At 43.8% G+C, this 18,084-nt stretch overlaps 1 protein-coding gene across 1 annotated transcript in view; it reads left to right on the forward strand.

The window, feature by feature from the left end:
• Positions 1–5,993: 5,993 nt before the first annotated feature.
• Positions 5,994–18,084, forward strand: part of LOC140465723 (gasdermin-A-like) — a 30,002-nt gene continuing 17,911 nt past the window's right edge. The window contains exons 1-4 of the mRNA XM_072561382.1: positions 5,994–6,096; positions 8,635–8,859; positions 13,484–13,676; positions 14,502–14,652. Coding sequence (XP_072417483.1) covers positions 8,646–8,859; positions 13,484–13,676; positions 14,502–14,652 — 558 coding nt within the window. The 5' untranslated portion in view covers positions 5,994–6,096; positions 8,635–8,645. The remainder of the gene's footprint in view (positions 6,097–8,634; positions 8,860–13,483; positions 13,677–14,501; positions 14,653–18,084) is intronic.

An 18,084-nucleotide genomic window follows, 5' to 3' on the forward strand; every position in this document is an offset into this window, starting at 1 on the left:
CATTAATATTTCAAATTTAAGATGCCCACTGAGAAGTGTAAGAACAGCGGGGATGAGACTGGTCTTGAATTTGTTGCCACACCTGTTTAAGATTTTGTATCTTCTGCCTGATGGAAGAGGTTGGAAGAGATTATAACCTGGGTGGGGATGGGGGTGGGGAAATCTTTGAAGATGTTGGCTGCCTTTCTGAGGCAGTGAGAAGTGGAGATGGAGTCAATGGATGGAAGGTTGGCTTGTGTGATGGACTGGGCTGTGCTCATAACACTCTGTAGTTTCTTACCATCCTGGGCAAAGCAGTTACTGTACCAAGCCATGATGCATCTGGATAGAATGTTATATGTGATGTATCTATAAACATTGGTTAGAGCTTTTATGGATATAGCCTCCCGAGGAAGTAGAGGTGTTGTTGTGTTTTCTTGACCACAGCATCAACTTGGGTGGGCCAGGGCAGATTGTTAGTGAGCATCACTCTCAGGAATGTGACGCTGTCAACCATCTCCAACCTAATCCATTGATGTACACAGAGGTGTCCCCTCCACCTTGCCTCCCGAAGTCAATGACTAGATGTTTCATTGTGATGATGTTGAGGGACAGCTTGTTATTTTTACATCAAGCCATCAAGCACTCTTTGTCTTTCCTGTATTCTGTCTTGTCATTGTTTGAGATTCCAGATTAGTGGTGCTGGAAGAGCACAGCAGTTCAGGCAGCATCCAAGGAGCTTCGAAATCGACGTTTCGGGCAAGAGCCCTTCATCAGGAATAAAGGCAGTGAGCCTGAAGCGTGGAGAGATAAGCTAGAGGAGTGTGGGGGTGGGGAGAAAGTTTGAGATTCAGCCTACAATGGTGGTGTCCAAACAAATCCAATAGAAATCATTTGGGAGTTGGGTGAAAGTAATGGAATTATTACTGGTCTGATAATCCAGAGGCTCTGGGTCATGACAGGGGATCCAATTCCACATGGAAGGTGGTGGAATGTGAATTCAATATAAAGGGAGCTAATGTGCAGAGGTGGGTTATGACTCATCCAAATCAGCTGATTTTAAAAAAAAAAGTCACCAGCACCTCCTCAGAGAATTATGAATCCACAATCAGAAATCCATTCCAAATCTTCTGCAGAAGGGTCCATGGACTCAAAGCATTAACTCTGCTTCTCTCTCTACAGATGCTGCCAGACCTGTTGAGTTTCTCCAGAATTGTCTGTTTCATTCCTCAGGTCAGAGACCATGGACTGGTGGTGCATCTTTGCCTGCATTCTGAACCCTAACGTTGGCAGGGAATAAGTGAGGGTGTTGCATTGTAGAAACCCAGAAATGATGACATGCAGGACGTGTGAATATTTAATACTTAATCAGGACAGATTTCTGATGTATGAAGAGTGATTGGATCGATTGGACTGTATTCATGCCATTCAGAAGAAAAAGGGACAATCTCATAGAACCTATAAAATTCTCACAGAACAAGATGGGGTAAATGCAGAAAGGATGTGGCTTATAGCAGTGGAGTCCAGAACTAGGGTGACTGATCTGAGGATATTGGGTAGTCCCTTTAGCACTAAGAAAGATTAGATTCCTCCAGTGTGGAAACAGGCCCTTTGGCCCAACCAGTCCACACTGACCCTCCAAAGAGTAACCCACCCAGACCCATTTCCCCTCTGACTAATGCACTTAACACTATGGGCAATTTAGCATGGCCAATTCACCTGACCTGCAGGAGGAAACCCACACAGACACAGGGAGAATGTGCAAACACCCCACAGTCACCCAAGGCTGGAATTGAACCTGGGACCGTGAGGCAGCAGTGCTAACCACTGAGCCACCGTGCCTTTACTGAATTTCTTCATTCAGAGAGTGCTGAGCCTGTGCAATCCTCTATAGACAGGCAGAAGGCTGGAAGAACACAGCAAGCCAGGCAGCATCAGGAGGTGGAAGAAGTTGACATTTCAGTTGTAACCCTTCTTCAGGACTCTGTCACAGAAAGTGGTTGAAGGCAAAACATTTAATGTTTTCAAGAAGGAGATAGATACAGTTGTCATGTACAGCACTGGGTAGTGTTGCTGAATGAACAGACTTCAGCATTCAGGCACAGAATTCTTCAACATTTGTGTCATAGGGTGGTTAAGAAGTTGTTTGGCATGCTTGCCTTCATTGCTCAGACATTTGAGTATCGCAGTTGGGATGTCTTGTTGAGGTTGTACAGGACGTTGGAGAAGCCTCTTTTGGAGTACTGTGTCCAGTGCTGGTCACGCTGGTATAGGAAGGATATCATTAAGCTGGAGAGTGTTCAGAAAAGATTTACCAGGATGTTGCCAGGATGGCGGGTTTGAGTTATAAGGAGAGGATGGAGTCATAGAGATATACAGCATGGAAACAGACCCTTCGCTCCAACTTATCCATGCTGACAAGATATCCCAAGCTAATCTAGTCCCACTTGCCAGCACCCAGCCCATATCCCTCCAAACCCTTCCTATTCATATACCCATACAGGTGCCTTTTAAATGTTGCAATTGTACCAGCCTCCAGCACTTCGTCTGGCAGTTCTTTCCATACATGTACCATCCTCTGCGTGAAAAAGTTGTCCCTTGGGTCTCTTTTAAATCTTTCCCCTCTCACCCTAAACCTATGCCCTCTAGTTCTGGACTCCCCCACCCCAGGGAAAAACCTTTGTCTATTTATCCTATCCATGCCCCTCACTATTTTATAAACCTCAATAAGGCCACCCCTCAGCCTCCGACACTCCAGGGAAAACAGCCCCAACCTATTCAGCCTCTCCCTATAGCTCAAATCCTCCAACCCTGGCAACATCCTTGTAAATCTTTTCTGACCCCTTTCAAGTTTCACAACATCCTTCGATGGGAAGGAGATCCGAATTACACACAATATTCAAAAAGTGGCCTAAGCAATTCCTGTACAGCTGGTGTTAGGACTTTTCTCACTGGAGCATGGGAAATTGAGAGGTGACCTTAGAGAGGTTTATAAACTCATAAAGGGTATTGATAAGGTGAATGGCGGGTGTCTTTTTGTTTGGGTGAGGGAATTTAAGACTGGGGGCATAATCTTTCAGGCAAGAGGGGGAAGATTTAAAAAAGACTTGAAGGGCAACTTCAAGAGTGGCTGGTGTGTGAAATAAACTTCCAGAGGAAGTGGTCGATGCAGGTAAACACTGAGGATGTTGAAAAGGCATTTGGATAAATACATGAATAAGAAATGTCAGGCAGGATATGGGCCAAGTGCAGGTAGGTGGGACTAGTTTAATTTGGGATTATGGTCGGCATGGACTGGTTGGACCAAAGGGACTGTTTCTGTGCTGTAACACTCTTACAATATGGAAAGAAAGCAGGAATAGGGGACTGAGCTGGATCATACTGAGTGGCAGAGCAGGTTTAAAGGGCCCAATGGCCTGCTCCTGCTTATATTTCCTATATTTCCAAGAGATAAATTTAAAATTACTTCTGAACCTCTGCTACTTTAGACAATAGACAATAGACAATAGACAATAGATGCAGGAGTAGGCCATTCTGCCCTTCGAGCCTGCACTGCCATTCAATATGATCATGGCTGATCATTCCTAATTAGTATCCTGTTCCAGCCTTATCTCCATACCCCTTGACTCCACTATCTTTAAGAGCTCTATCTAATTCTTTCTTAAAAGAATCCAGAGACTGGGCCTCCACTGCCCTCTGGGGCAGAGCATTCCACACAGCCACCACTCTCTGGGTGAAGTAGTTTCTCCTCATCTCTGTCCTAAATGGTCTACCCCGTATTTTTAAGTTGTGTCCTCTGGTTCGGCACTCCCCCATCAGCGGAAATATGTTTCCTCCTGCCAGAGTGTCCAATCCTTTCATAATCCTATACGTTTCAATCAGATCCCCTCTCAGTCTTCTAAACTCAAGGGTATACAAGCCCAGTCGCTTCAGTCTTTCCGTGTAAGGCAATCCTGCCATTCCAGGAATTGACCTCGTGAACCTACGCTGCACTCCCTCAATAGCCAGAATGTCTTTCCTCAAATTTGGAGACCAGAACTGTACACAGTACTCCAGGTGTGGTCTCACCAGGGCCCTGTACAGCTGCAGAAGCACCTCTTTGCTTCTATACTCAATCCCTCTTGTTATGAAGGCCAGCATGCTATTAGCCTTCTTCACGACCTGCTGTACCTGCATGCTTGCCTTCATTGACTGGTGGACAAGAACACCCAGATCTCTCTGAACAGCCCCTTTACCTAATTTGATACCATTGAGGTAGTAATCTGCCTTCCTGTTCTTGCCACCAAAGTGGATAACCAGACATTTATCCACATTAAACTGCATCTGCCATGCATCTGCCCACTCACCTAACTTGTCCAGGTCACCCTGTAATCCCCTAACATCCTCATCACATTTCACCCTACCACCTAGCTTTGTGTCATCAGCAAATTTGCTAATGTTATTGCTGATACCATCTTCTATATCATTTACATATATTGTAAAAAGCTGCGGTCCCAGCACGGATCCCTGCGGTACCCCACTGGTCACTGCCTGCCATTTTGAAATGGAGCCGTTAATCACTACCCTTTGTTTCCTATTAGCCAACCAATTCTCTATCCAATCTAGTACTTTGCCCCCAATCCCGTGCGCCCTAATTTTACTCACTAACCTCTTGTGTGGGACTTTATCAAAAGCTTTCTGAAAGTCCAGGTACAGTACATCCACTGGATCTCCCTCGTCCATCTTCCGAGTTACATCCTCAAAAAATTCAAGAAGATTAGTCAAGCATGATTTCCCCTTCATAAATCCATGCTGACTCTGTCCTATCCTGTTACTATTATCCAGATGTGCCGTAATTTCATCCTTTATAATAGACTCCAGCATCTTTCCCACCACTGAGGTCAGACTAACTGGTCTATAATTTCCTGCTTTCTCCCGCCCACCCTTCTTAAAAAGTGGCACAACATTAGCCGCCCTCCAATCCTCAGGAACCAACCCCGATTCTATTGAACTCTGGAAAATAATCACCAGCGCATCCACGATTTCCCGAGCCACCTCCTTCAGTACCCTGGGATGCAGGCCATCAGGTCCCGGAGACTTATCAACCTTCAGACCTAACAGTCTCTCCAACACCAAATCCTGGCAAATAGAAATTCCCTTAAGTTCAGGTCCTTCAGCCACTGTTACCTCAGGGAGATTGCTTGTGTCTTCCCCAGTGAACACAGATCTGAAGTACCCATTTAATTCCTCTGCCATTTCTTCGTTCCCAGTAATATATTCCCCTGCTTCTGTCTTCAAGGGCCCAATTTTTGTCCTAACCATTTTTTTGCCTTGGACATACCTAAAAAAGCTTTTACTATCCTCCTTTATATTCTTGGCCAGTTTACCTTCGTACCTCATTTTTTCTGACTTTCTGACTGGACTGAACGTAGCAGAAAGCTCAGATGTTGCACTCCACTGAAAGTTTCACATTGATATCTAAACTCTTCAGAAAGGACATTGCAATGGCCAAAGATGAAAGAAAACAAAACTTCCCCCCCACCCATATGTTTAATGTAAACTTGCATGCAGAAGCGCGTTTCACAATATGTGTCGATGCCAAAACATTTTAATACAAAAGAAAACTGCGGATGTTGAAGATCTGAAACAAAAACAGAAATTGCTGGCAAAATCAGCAGGTCTGGCAGCATCTGTGCAGGTAAAGCAGAATCAACATTTTTTTAGATTAGATTACTTCCAGTGTGGAACAGGCCCTTCGGCCAAACAAGTCCACACCGATCCTCCGTAGAGCCACCCACCCAGACCTTACATTTACGGGCAATTGAGCGTGGCCAATTCACCTAACCTGTTCTGAAGGATAACCACTGGAGCCGAAACATTCATTCGACTTTCTCAGACTTGCTGAGCTTCAAGGCATTTTAAAGTTGCTCAGCCACTTTTGAGTTGTAGTCATATCTGTAATGTAGAGAAACGTCCACCCCATCTTTCACATTTCAGACAGGAATGGAACAACGTGTTGTATCTCAAGGCGGTGGGGGTTGAGGGGGTGGGACTCTCTGGGAGGAGGGTGGCTGAAAGAACCTTTAAATAGAGCCAGCGTGAGGCAGAGGGAGGGAGACAGAAGGACTGGACCCGAAGGTAAGACTCACTGCGGCTGCGGTTATGAGGAGGTGGATGTTCATCCAGGGAGCCCTCTCCCTTACCCCCATAACAGCCCATCACCCACCCAACAACACCCACCACCCTGGGGCTGCAGACTTTCCCCCAGTCTCCCTCCCCCACCCCCCGGGGGGAGGTACAGTCCCTCCTCTGAGTGGGGGGGTCACTTTCCCTGGATCTTGCCTCTGGATCCCAGGGATCTGGTCCCGCCCACCTGAATCTACCAGATCCCACCGAGACCCCCACCGCCGGGAGATCCACCCGAGCTCCCCTCCCCCGGCTCCAGTCAGGAAAGGCTCTTTAAAGTTTGTGAAAGTTGATCCCAATCCCGATCCCGGAGCCGCCCTGAGCTGCCTCCCGATGGAATTTCCTTTGGGGTCCCCGCGGGGGATGGATCCTGTCACTCACCGGGAGGGAGGGAGTGAAACAGAACCTTCCCAGCTCCAGGAAACTCCTCGCCCTCCCCCCCAGCCCCAGCTCCTGGTTAAATCACTGAACACGGGGCAATCTACCATTGTAGATATTGTTTTCTAATCAGTTTGTTCAGAGATGGAACATGTGCCGTTTGAACCGGGACCTCCAGCCTCAGTGGTGGGGACACTACCCCTACATCACAAGAGACCCCCCTCCATTGGTATGCAACCCCCACTCACACCACCCTCTTTCATCATTCTCCCTCCCCATCCCAGCTCTGTCCTCACAATCGATTCCCATTCATAGTGGGACTTGAGGAAAATCTACAAACACACTTTTTCTTTATGTTTTTACATGATTTACCCCAACTTCCCAGCACAAACCCCCGACTGCATACTGGATAAATCCGAAAGGGTGAGTGAGTGCCATGGTCCTGGGCTGTCTCACTGGGCAGTGGGGAGGGGTCACTGATGTGGAATAATTTTCCCTCTGCTTTTTTCTCACACCATATAGTAGCACCCTATTGTAGAACTTAAGGAATAAGAATTAATAAATTGGACATTAGATGTAATACTAATTGTTACAGTCAGTCAAATTTATCAGCATTCTTTGAAGAGGTAACCAGCAAGATACAGTGGGTGTAATATATTTGGATTTATACAATTCCACCTACCAAGCCTGGAAAATTCCTAATCTTTATTTAGACCCGCTATTTATTGCCCAAATGCAGTATACCTGAGAACTCTGTGGGAAGCTCGAGAGGTGATTGCTGGGCCTGTTGCTGAGATATTTGTATCATCGATAGTCACAGGTGAGGTGCTGAAAGACTGGAGGTTGGCAAACATGGTGCCACTGTTTAAGAAGGGTGGTAAAGACAAGCCAGTGAACTACAGACCGGTGAGCCTGACCTCGGTGGTGGGCAAGTTGTTGGAGGGAATCTTGAGCGACAGGATGTACATGTATTTGGAAAGGCAAGGACTGATTCGGGATAGTCAACATGGCTTTGTGCTTGGGAAATCATGTCTCACAAACTTGATTGAGTTTTTTGAAGAAGTAACAAAGAAGATTGATGAGGGCAGAGCAATAGATGTGATCTATATGGACTTCAGTAAGGTGTTCGACAAGGTTCCCCATGGGAGATTGATTAGCAAGGTTAGATCTCACGGAATACAGGGGGAACTAGCCATTTGGATACAGAACTGGCTCAAACGTAGAAGACAGAGGGTGGTGGAGGGTTGTTTTTCAGACTGGAGGCTCAGTGAACAAACCTACATCCAGAACCTCAACCTGAGCTATAAATCTTCTTAAAACTTGCCAAAAACAGACCATGCTGGTTGAACTCAGCAGGCCTGGCAGCTTCTGTGGAGAGAGAAGAAAAACTTCTGAACAACATTCATATCATCCTAAAAACATGAACCATATTTCTCTCTCCCGAGGTAGTGCCAGACTTGGTGAGTCTCTCGAGGATTTATGAAAAAATGGGGACATCTTGGTAAATTATAAAAGACACTGGCTGGTCCACATGTGGAATATTGTGATCAGTTTTTGTTCCCTTATCAAGATAAAATAACATTTCAGTCAATCCAGAGTATTGGGTATAGAGGGATTTTCTTATGCAGTGAGGTTGGACCTGTTCTCATTAGAACATAGAAGAATGAGAGGAGACATTATGGAAACACATATGATTTTTGATGGACTTGGCAGAGAAGACGTTGTTTTCTCTTGTAGGACAGTCAAGGGATCAAGGGCATAAACTCAGCATAAGGGATCATCCAGTTAAGATTGTGATGAAGGGAATGTTTTCTCTCACAACGTTGTGAATCTGTGAAATTCTTTACTGCAGAGGGATGTAGATGTTGCATTGTTAGATAGATTCAAGGCTGCAATAGACATATTTTTTGTTAATTTGAGGAAAATCAAGGGTTATCTGAAAATAGGAAAGTGCAGTTGAGGTTTATCAGTTCAGTTATGAAATCATTGAACAAATTTGAAGGACCAAATGGCTCTTATATCTAATGTTCTCATAATGATGTAATTCTAACCCAGTTTATTGTTTCAGTTTCAATGTATAATTATAAATTAATTCATATTTTATGTTTGTAGATTTGTACATCATGTTTCACAAGGCAACTCAGAAAATTGTGAATGAAATTGACCCTTATGGAAGCACACTGATTCCTGCCACAAGTCCCTATTTTTCTGATGACTTCAAGCCCCTGCACATCATCAAGAAAAAGAAGAGAACTTGGTTTTTCACAAAAGACAAATACATCCCGACATCCATCACACTGGCTGACATATTGAAGGATGGCAAAGATTTAGACATTGGTAATTGATTTGTTTTTTTGTAATATCTCTCTGCACAAAGTGAAACAGAGTCATCAGATAAATACTCAAGCAATATGAATTAAATCACACTGTTTATTAGGAACACAAATATACACACCCGACTCCTTGTACAGCATACTAGCAATAAAATGGGATGGTCAGGCTCTGATCTGAAGATCACTTCTATTGTGTAGGTTCCTGACCTAGGGTCACAAGCTGGACAGTGATTCCCAGTTTATTGGTTTCACAATGCCACTTCCTCCCTCTTTTATATATTTTCTAGTTACCATTTACTGGCAATTTAAGCTGCTGTTTTATATTCTTACTCCCCCTTCTTCATGCTGGTTAATTTGATCAAGCAAAGCTGTGTTTTTACATTGGTGCCTTGCTGTAATATTTTACTGTTTATTTCAGTTTTACTATCTCAGAGAACTCTAGCTGGTCCCCAGTAGAACGGTGTTGCAGAATGTTGAGTTCTCCATCATAAAGGGAGCTGGTGATGTCATTGGACCAGTAATCAACAACCCCAAGTTAATGTTCATAGAACGTGGTTCAAGTCTCACCACAGTGGATGGTGGAATTTAGAGTGATTGAGTCATGGAATTGTATAGCACAGAAACAAACCCTTTGGTCCAACTCATCCAAGCAAACCAGATATTTTGCATTAATATAGTCCCATTTGCCAGCATTTCGCCCATATCCCTCTAAACCCTTTCTATTCAGATAACCATCCAGATGCATTTTAAATGTTGCAATTGTACCAGCCTCTACCACTTCCTCCAACAGCTCATTCCATACATGCACCACCCTCTGTGTGAAAAGGTTGGCCATTAGGTCTCTTTTATATCTTTCCCCTCTCACATCCCACTTACACCCTCTATTTTTGGACTAGTTTATAATCTGTAATTAAAAAATAGTTAGTTTAGTGGCAACCACATGATCACCGAGAGTTGTAAAAATCTATTGAATTCACTCATGCCCTTTAAGCAAGAAAATCTGGGCTACATGTGTATCCAGATCCACAGCAATGTTTGTAACTCTTAACTGCCATCTGGGCAGTAAATGCTAGCCAAGCCAGTCATACCCACATTAACTCATTTTTTAAATGAACACATTGGAACCTTTAACATTCAATCTTGGATAAGCCATTAAACCAGTGATGCAGTATCACTTCTCGGAGTTGAATTGAATTGAATTAGCTTTATTGTTACATGTACCCAAATGAGTACAGTGAAAAGTCTATAAGTCACCACTTACAGTGCTATCTCAGTTACAAATGCGGTTCCATTGGTTAAAAATGGTAAGAAGGAAATACCCCAAAAATTCTAGGCTAGTTAGTCTTACTTCGGTAGTTGTCAAAGTGCTGAAATCAGTCCTGAGAGATTGGATAAACTGTCACTTAGAAAGATATGGACTAGTCAAGGGTAGTCAGCATGGCTTTGTTCAGGGGAGGCTGTGCCTTACAAATTTGATTGAACACTTTGAGGAAGTGAAAAGGAGTATTGTGGAGGCTACTGCAGTGGATGATAACTACTTGGACTTCAGTGAGACATTTGACAAGGTTCCACATGGCAGACTGGTCAAAAATGTCAGAGCCCATGGGATACAGGGCAATGTGTTGAATGGGATCTAAACTTGACTTGGAATAAAATAGAATATCCTTCATTGTCAGTGTTAGGTTCTTTTCCTGAGGTTTTACATACGAGATGCAATTTGCACACACCAACTTCTGCAAACAGTTTATTAAAGCTTGCACAAGTTAGGTGACCCCCTTTGACCCTCTTCGCAAGTGTGCAGAGTCAAGTCAAAGTGAGGCCCTGAACAAAGAAAATGCATTCCCTTTATACAGGTCAGCTGGTAATGCTGACAGGTATTATGGCCACTCCCCCACAGTCACATGCCACTCAAGACAACCCGCAGTCACTCCCTCGCAATCATGTTACCCCAGGTACAATGGGAGGATGAGATCATCATCAGAGATAATGCAAATGTAAATGCCCTAATGCCGGGGAATCATTATGGAAATAATTTCCTGACTCAGTTATTCCCCAAGACAATGAAGGTGCGACATACCTCGCTGCCGGGAATGGCTTATGAAAGCATTTCTGAATGGAAGAGATTGAGTGATAGTTTAATTTGACAACAGTAGGGGGAGTAGTAGCAGTTGACTGTCTAATTGGGTGATTGCCATTCGTGTATGAATGTCAGCCCCACCCACTCCCAGATTGTTCACTCAGTGCAGTTTAACCCTTTAATATTACATTAATGTCCAGAGAGATATTGCCATGTAATCCAAAATGATATAATTGGGTCGGTGGAGTGGGCAGAGAATGGCATTTGGAGTTCAGTTCTGGTAAGTGTGAGGTAATGCATTTACCAAGATCAAAACAGGAAAAGGGAATATGCAATAAATGGGAATATAGTGAGAGGGGTAGAGAAAGTGAAAGATCTTGACGTGCAAGTGCACAGCTCCCTAAATGTAGTGGGACAGGTGGATAAAGTTGTAAAGAAGGCATATGGAATACTGTTCTTTATTGGTAGAGTTATAGAATATAAAAGGAGGATATAATGATGAAACTGTATAAGACACTGGTGAGGCCACAACTGGAATATTGTGTGCAGTTCTAGTTGGCACATTACAGCAAGGATGTAATTGCACTGGAGAGAGTTCAGGGGAAAATTATTAGAATGTTGCCAGGGCTGTAGAATTGTAGCACCAGGGAGAAAAGTTGGGATTATTTTCCTTCGAACAGAGAAGGTTGAGGGGTGACATGATTGAGGCATATAAAATTGTGAGGGATCAAGGTTGATTAGACATGAGGAGCCTGTTTCTTTTTGTAGAGAGTTCAAAAACCAGGGGTCATTGATTAAGCAAAGTAGCAGAAGGTTGAGAGAGAAATATGAGAAAGAAACGTTTTTGCAGGGGCGGTGGATGCCTGGAATTCATTGCCTGAGTTAGTGATTGAGGCAGAGACCCTAAAAAGTCCCTGGATCTGCACCTTAAGTGCTGGACGCTGCAGAGTTATGGGCTATTTGCTGGAAGATGGGATAAGAAAGAGCATCTGGGGTCTTTGCGTCAGCATGGACAAGATGAGCCAAATAGCTCCTGTCTTCCTTTTTGTGGTTCTACAATTCTAACTATTCCATGATTCTATGAAGTACTCTTAGTATGGGCAGCATGATGGCTCAGTGGTTAGCACTGCTGCCTCATAGCACCAGGGACCTGAATTCAGTTCCAGTCTCAGGTAACTGTCTGTGTGGAGTTTGCATATTCTCCCTGTGTACGCGTGGGTTTCCTCCGGGTGCTCTGGTTTCCTCCCACAATCCAAACGACATGTAGGTTAGGTGAATTGGCTATGCTAAATTGTCCATAGTGTTCAGGGATGTGTCAGTAAGGTACATTAGTCAGAGGTAAATGGGTTTTGTGGGATATTCTTAAGAGGTTCGGTGTGGATTTGTTGGGCCGTAGGTCCTGTTTCCACACAGTAGGGATTCTATGATGATGGTTTCCTCAGATCTGTTTCTGTCTTGAGATGGATCTAAGTATGAAAAGAGTTCCTTTTAATTTCTCATAGCTGAGCATCCAAGGCAATGCCAATACTATTCAATGTGATCATTGCCAATAGAAGTTGCTGAACAAAGAGACCTTGGAGTGCAGGTTCATAGGTCCTTGAAAGTGAACTTGCGGGTAGATAGGTTAGTGAAGAAGACGTTTGGTATGCTTTCCTTTATTGATCAGACCATTGTGTGCAGGTGTTGGGAGTTCATGTTGCAGCTGTACAGGACATTGGTTAGGCCACTTTTGGAATATTATGTGCAATTCTGGTTTCCCTCCAATCGGAAGGATGTTGTGAAACTTGAAAGGGTTCAGAAAAGACTTACAAAGATGTTGCCAGGGTTGGGGGATTTGAGCTATAGCGAGACTCTGAATAGGCTGGGGCTGTTTTCCCTGGAGCGTTGAAGGCTAAGTGGTGACTTCACAGAGGTTTATAAAATCATGAGGGACTTGGATAGAATAGAGGGCATAGGTTTAGGGTGAAAGGGGCAAGATATAAAAGGGACCTAAGGGGCAACGTTTTCACGCAGAGGGTGGTGTGTGTATGAATGAGCTGCCAGAGGAAGCAGTGGAGCCTGGTACAATTACAACATTGAAAAGGCATCTAGATGGGTATATGAATAGGACGGGTTCAGAGGGATATGGGTCAGGTGCTGGCAAATGGGACTAGATTAGGTTGGGATATCTGGTTGGCATGGATGAGTTGGACCAAAGGGTCTGTATGTTTCTGCGCTGTATATTTCTATGACTCTCTGACTCTAAGTATTTTATCCCATGTTTAGTTTGTTTTTTTATACATTTCATGAGAGTTTACATGGATTTATTGAACATGCCTGGAGCATTTTGATCATAGACAACAGTGTCAAACACTCAATAAAATGCAGGTCAACCCTTCCACTACCATTTCTGTTGATTAAATGGAGCTAGAAGCCAAGTATTGGGTGGTGACTGAGATTTGCACAGCAGTCTAAGTCAAAATTCTTCTTCAAATTTGAAATAAGAGTGTGTATGTGTGTGTGTGAGAGAGAGAGATGGAATATTCAAACTTGATTATTTATTTTTTTCAAGGATCGCAAACCTCAAATTTTAGTGGCTATGCTGAGAGATCTAGCTTTTATAGTTCGGGAGAAGTAGATGCCAGTGTGTGTACTGTCGATGCAGGAGTGCATGCATCAGGTGGCGTGGCTGACATCATATCTACTGTGGAAATGAAGAAGCGAGTAATCTCTGAAATGATGCTGCTTGAGGCTACTAAGGACAGGTACTCTTTTTTTATTCCTGATGAAGGGCTTTTGCCCGAAACATCAATTTCGAAGCTACTTGGATGCTGCCTGAACTGCTGTGCTCTTCCAGCACTACTAATCCAGAACTTTTATATCAAATCCAAGTGAAGTAACTGGCACATGGAAACAAAGAGGATTTTGTAACAGGGAATTTTTCCAGTGTATCTCAACTCCAAACTCTGCTGGGTATCAGCGAGCAATTTGTAATGGCAGTCTTTTACAGACTCAAATAATGGACTTTATTTTGAATTTACCATCATCCTACATCCATTATCATCACCAATATCATCATTATTTTGTAAGTTTTGTGATCATTATTGGAATGAGATTCACTTTGTAAACTATGGTTCTGTTATGCTTTTATTGTACTAAGCTTAAATGTCTTAATTTGTTGACTTAGGGCAAAGCAGCCTTTCCTTTTCTGAATCTGTATAAGGGGTCAAACTGCAAAATTATTCTGAGCATTTCATATAGATATAAATTTTCCTGTTTTCTATGAAGTGTTCAGAGAAGATATTTTTGATCAACCTGTTTAGGCATGTTACAACTTACCTCGAGAACAGGTGGGGCTTGAACCCAAGCCTTTTAGCTCAGAGCTAGGGACATGATCATTGAGCCACACGAACCTAAATTTATATGTATGAGTTTGAAATTGCACAGCATTTCAACTTGGAATGGGGAATGGCAATGTTAACGAACTGTCATGGTTCATGGGTTTTCATAGTTAAAACAAGATCATCTCCTCTTGATGAATGAATCTGCTCTGACACATATTCTTCTTTGTTTTCCTTCTATCTTTTCAGGAAGATTAACAGAAGACACCATTTTGTGAAACATCTGCGTAACAATATTTTTCATATCATATTAGAGGTGGTGGAAACAGATAGACCATGTGACCTAAATAGCCTTTTCAAGGCACAAGCAGGAGTGGAAGTCCCAACTAAGATAATGAAGGCGAGTATGATTTAGCCTTATCACTTAGTCATAACTAACATGTTGCAGTGTTAGTTCATATGTGAATATAACGTGGTTGTGATTTTGAATTCATTATTGTTGAACATGAGGATAACGTGATCTGAAGCCATGACTACAAATCTTATCATTGCAGCTGAAGAATTTAACTTCTGTTCATTCAAAACTGAAGGAAAATAAGCTTGTGCCAGATTAGGTTGTCACTAGATTTCCATACAAATATATTCGATTCCCAAAGGTCTTTTAGGAACAATTACCCTGACCGATTTGGTTTATATGTGATTGTAGATCTACAGCAATATCATTGACTCTTAATTGTTCGCTGAGATGGCCTAACAAACCAGCCAGTGATTAGGGAAGGACAGTCAATGCTGATCTTGACAGTGACGCCCACCTCCTCTGAATGCATAATACAATCTGGCAAAACCCAAAACAAAAAGAGAATCAGGGCAAAAGTGAATTTCAACATTTCACTGCTCATTCAGTGACATTTTCGGACTGAGAAAAGGTACTGAAATAAAATCGCGAAAGAATAGACCAAGGCAGAGCAGTGAAGAATGTTTTCTCGGAGTCAGCAAGATGGCAGCGATTCTGTAGAACTGTCATGGACGGCTCTGCCTAACAGACAAGGCATACTGGTCTTTTTGTCATCCCTGGCCAACTTATGTGGAGGAGTTATTAGTTTAAAGCCTTATAGAACACATATTTGTTAATATTTGGGAGTGGGAGGGATGCCAAAAGGAAAAGGAGTGAGCAGACAGCACCAGGGAGGACACTCTCCTGCAGCACCAGTCACACCAGAGGTCACAGCATCAGCCTCTTCTTGAACCACCAGGGGACCTGATGGATTCATAGGAAGTGGCGGCGGTGATGGCAGGACTTACCGCAGAGGTTGGGACTGTGATTGAGGAGACCCATAAGGAGATCTGTGCCCAGATCCAACCCATTGCGTCCATGCTGCAGAAACCTGAACGGGAGCTCCAGGGCCTCAGGGAGTCGATGGAGGAGGTGGAGGGTCATACCACCGCCTTGGAAGCAGTGATCGAGTCCTTGTCCGGATGGATCCAGACCCTGGAGCAAGAGGTGCGGGCCTTATGAGACCAGGTCAACAACCTTGAAAACTGAGGTCAGAGGACGAAGCTGTGGACTGTTGGTGTCTGGAGGGTGAAGAAGGTGAGCAGCAGTCAGCTTCTTTGAACGCTGGCAGCCGCAGTTCCTGGGCCTTCAAATCGAGTCCGGCCAGCTGCACATTGACAAGGCCTATCAGGGGGTGGTGTGCAGGTCCGGGCCTGGTCTAAATGCACTTGCACACATACAGGGACAAGCAAAAAGTGATAAAAGCCTCCAGATCACTGGGGATAGATCCACAGGCACTGCTGCACAAGGGGCCAAAAATCATATTTTTCCAGGATTTCTCGGCAGCTATAATCCGAAAGAGGAAGTCCTTCGATGAAGTTAAAAGTGGCTGAGGAACCTGGGCATCTAATACTCCATGAGGTATCCCACAGTGCTCCATTTCAACCACAAGGACTCGGTTTATCTGTTTGACTCAGCAGATAGAGCCAAGAACTTTGTAGACACTTTAAAATAGACGGGCCGGTCTGAAGAATACGGTTGATGTTCGTCCTTTTTTCCTTTTTTCTCTGTGTTTTCCCTTCCCCCTTTTTTTTCTTTCTGTTTCTCTAATAATTAAAAAACAAAATCTTGGAATATATTTGGATGGGTATATGAATAGGAAGGGTTTGGAGGGATATAGGCTGGGTGCTGGCAGGTGGGACTAGATTGGGTTGGGATATCTCGTTGACATGGACAGGTTGGACTGAAGGGTCTGATCCGTGCTGTACATCTCTATGACTCTATGTTGTTCCTATTATATTTTTATAACTGGATGGGAAATTTCATGGCTGACCTTTGTTGTCTCCCTTTTTTGGTTCTCTTTCTCTTTTAGTCACAAGTAGGGTTGACATGGAGCAGGGGATGGGCGGAGTGCTTGTCCTGATTTTTTCTTTTTTTGTTGATTTAAGGATTATCTCCTTGTTTAGACTTTTTTGCCTAAAGCTGGAGCACAGACCTGGCTTGAAGGAGCTGTGAATAGGGGGATGGGTAGGGTGAGTGCCCCCTATGGGCAGGGGGGAGAGGCTCCCATTCAAGGTTTTACAGTTGGTTTTCTTTGTAGTTTTCTGGTAGCAATAGTCGTTTGTAGCTTGATAGAGTAGTCTTTGTATACACAATTCTGCGACTGCATGAGTCTTTACTTACTTGTGCTTGGTGCATTGAGAGCAGGGTTCTCCCTCCTGGGGGTTCAAGTGTCTTTGAAAAGGAATATGGCTAAGTGTCTTGTTAAATGGTGCACCTGGAACATCAAGGGAAGTCATTTGCCTATTAAAAGAAAAAAAAGTGCTTTCTAGCCTTAAGAGGGAAAGGGTTGACATCGCAGGAAACCCATATTGACGATGGGGAACACATGAAATTACAATAGGGGGGTTATGACCGGGTATTTTTTCATCCTTTACTACTACGAGTAGGGGAGTGGTGATACTTATCCAGAAAAATCTTCCATCCACATTATTAGAGCAGGTGAAAGGTGAGCAAGGACGGTTTGTGATACTTAAGGCCCTAGTACACGGGGAGGAATATGGCATTTTAAATGTCTACTGTCCTCCGGTGCATCCCCTCAAATTTTTGATTAATGCCTTCTCTAAGCTGAGTGCCCTTGGAACACGGCAGATTATTATGGGGAGGGGTGGATTTCAATTGTCTTTTGGATCCGACAGTGGACGGGATGCCTCATGGGCCCCCAATTATCTCTTCGCAGGCTGAGCAGTTGGCTGACTCATGCGTGGATTTGGCACAGATGAACATTTGGAGATGTTTTCACCCGACCGGCAGGGACTTTACCTTTTTTTCAAACCCACATAAAAGTCACATGAGGATTGGTCTTTTTCTGGCTCCCTTGGCCCTTCTGGATTTGATTATGGGTTGTAAAATGGGAACATAGCTATCTCTGATCACGCGGCGGTGTATTTGGGGGTTACGGCTACATTCACGGCACTGGCATCTGGATCCTTTTCTCCTCAAGGATTCCAAATTTATGGAATACTTTTTGAAGGAGTTTCAGAAGTTTTTTACTAGCAACTCAGGCACAGCCAGTAGTCTTATTTGGCGAGCCGGAAACAACAGAATGGGGGACAGCAGTGTCTACTTGAGATGTGTTGAAAGTCGCGGAGGCGGCATATTTTATGATGCCTTCAGTGACCAAGCTACAGCGTATCACTACCCTCCGGGCTCCCCTGAATTCATTATTTACATAAACCGCAAAGAAAGAACTTGCTTTTATGAGACAAAGGTTGTTCGAGGAGAAAGTGAGGACTGCAGATGCTGGAGATCAGTGTCGAGAGTGTAGCGCTGGAAAAG

This window comes from Chiloscyllium punctatum, chromosome 42, assembly GCF_047496795.1.
Source record: "Chiloscyllium punctatum isolate Juve2018m chromosome 42, sChiPun1.3, whole genome shotgun sequence".
NCBI lineage: Eukaryota > Metazoa > Chordata > Chondrichthyes > Orectolobiformes > Hemiscylliidae > Chiloscyllium > Chiloscyllium punctatum.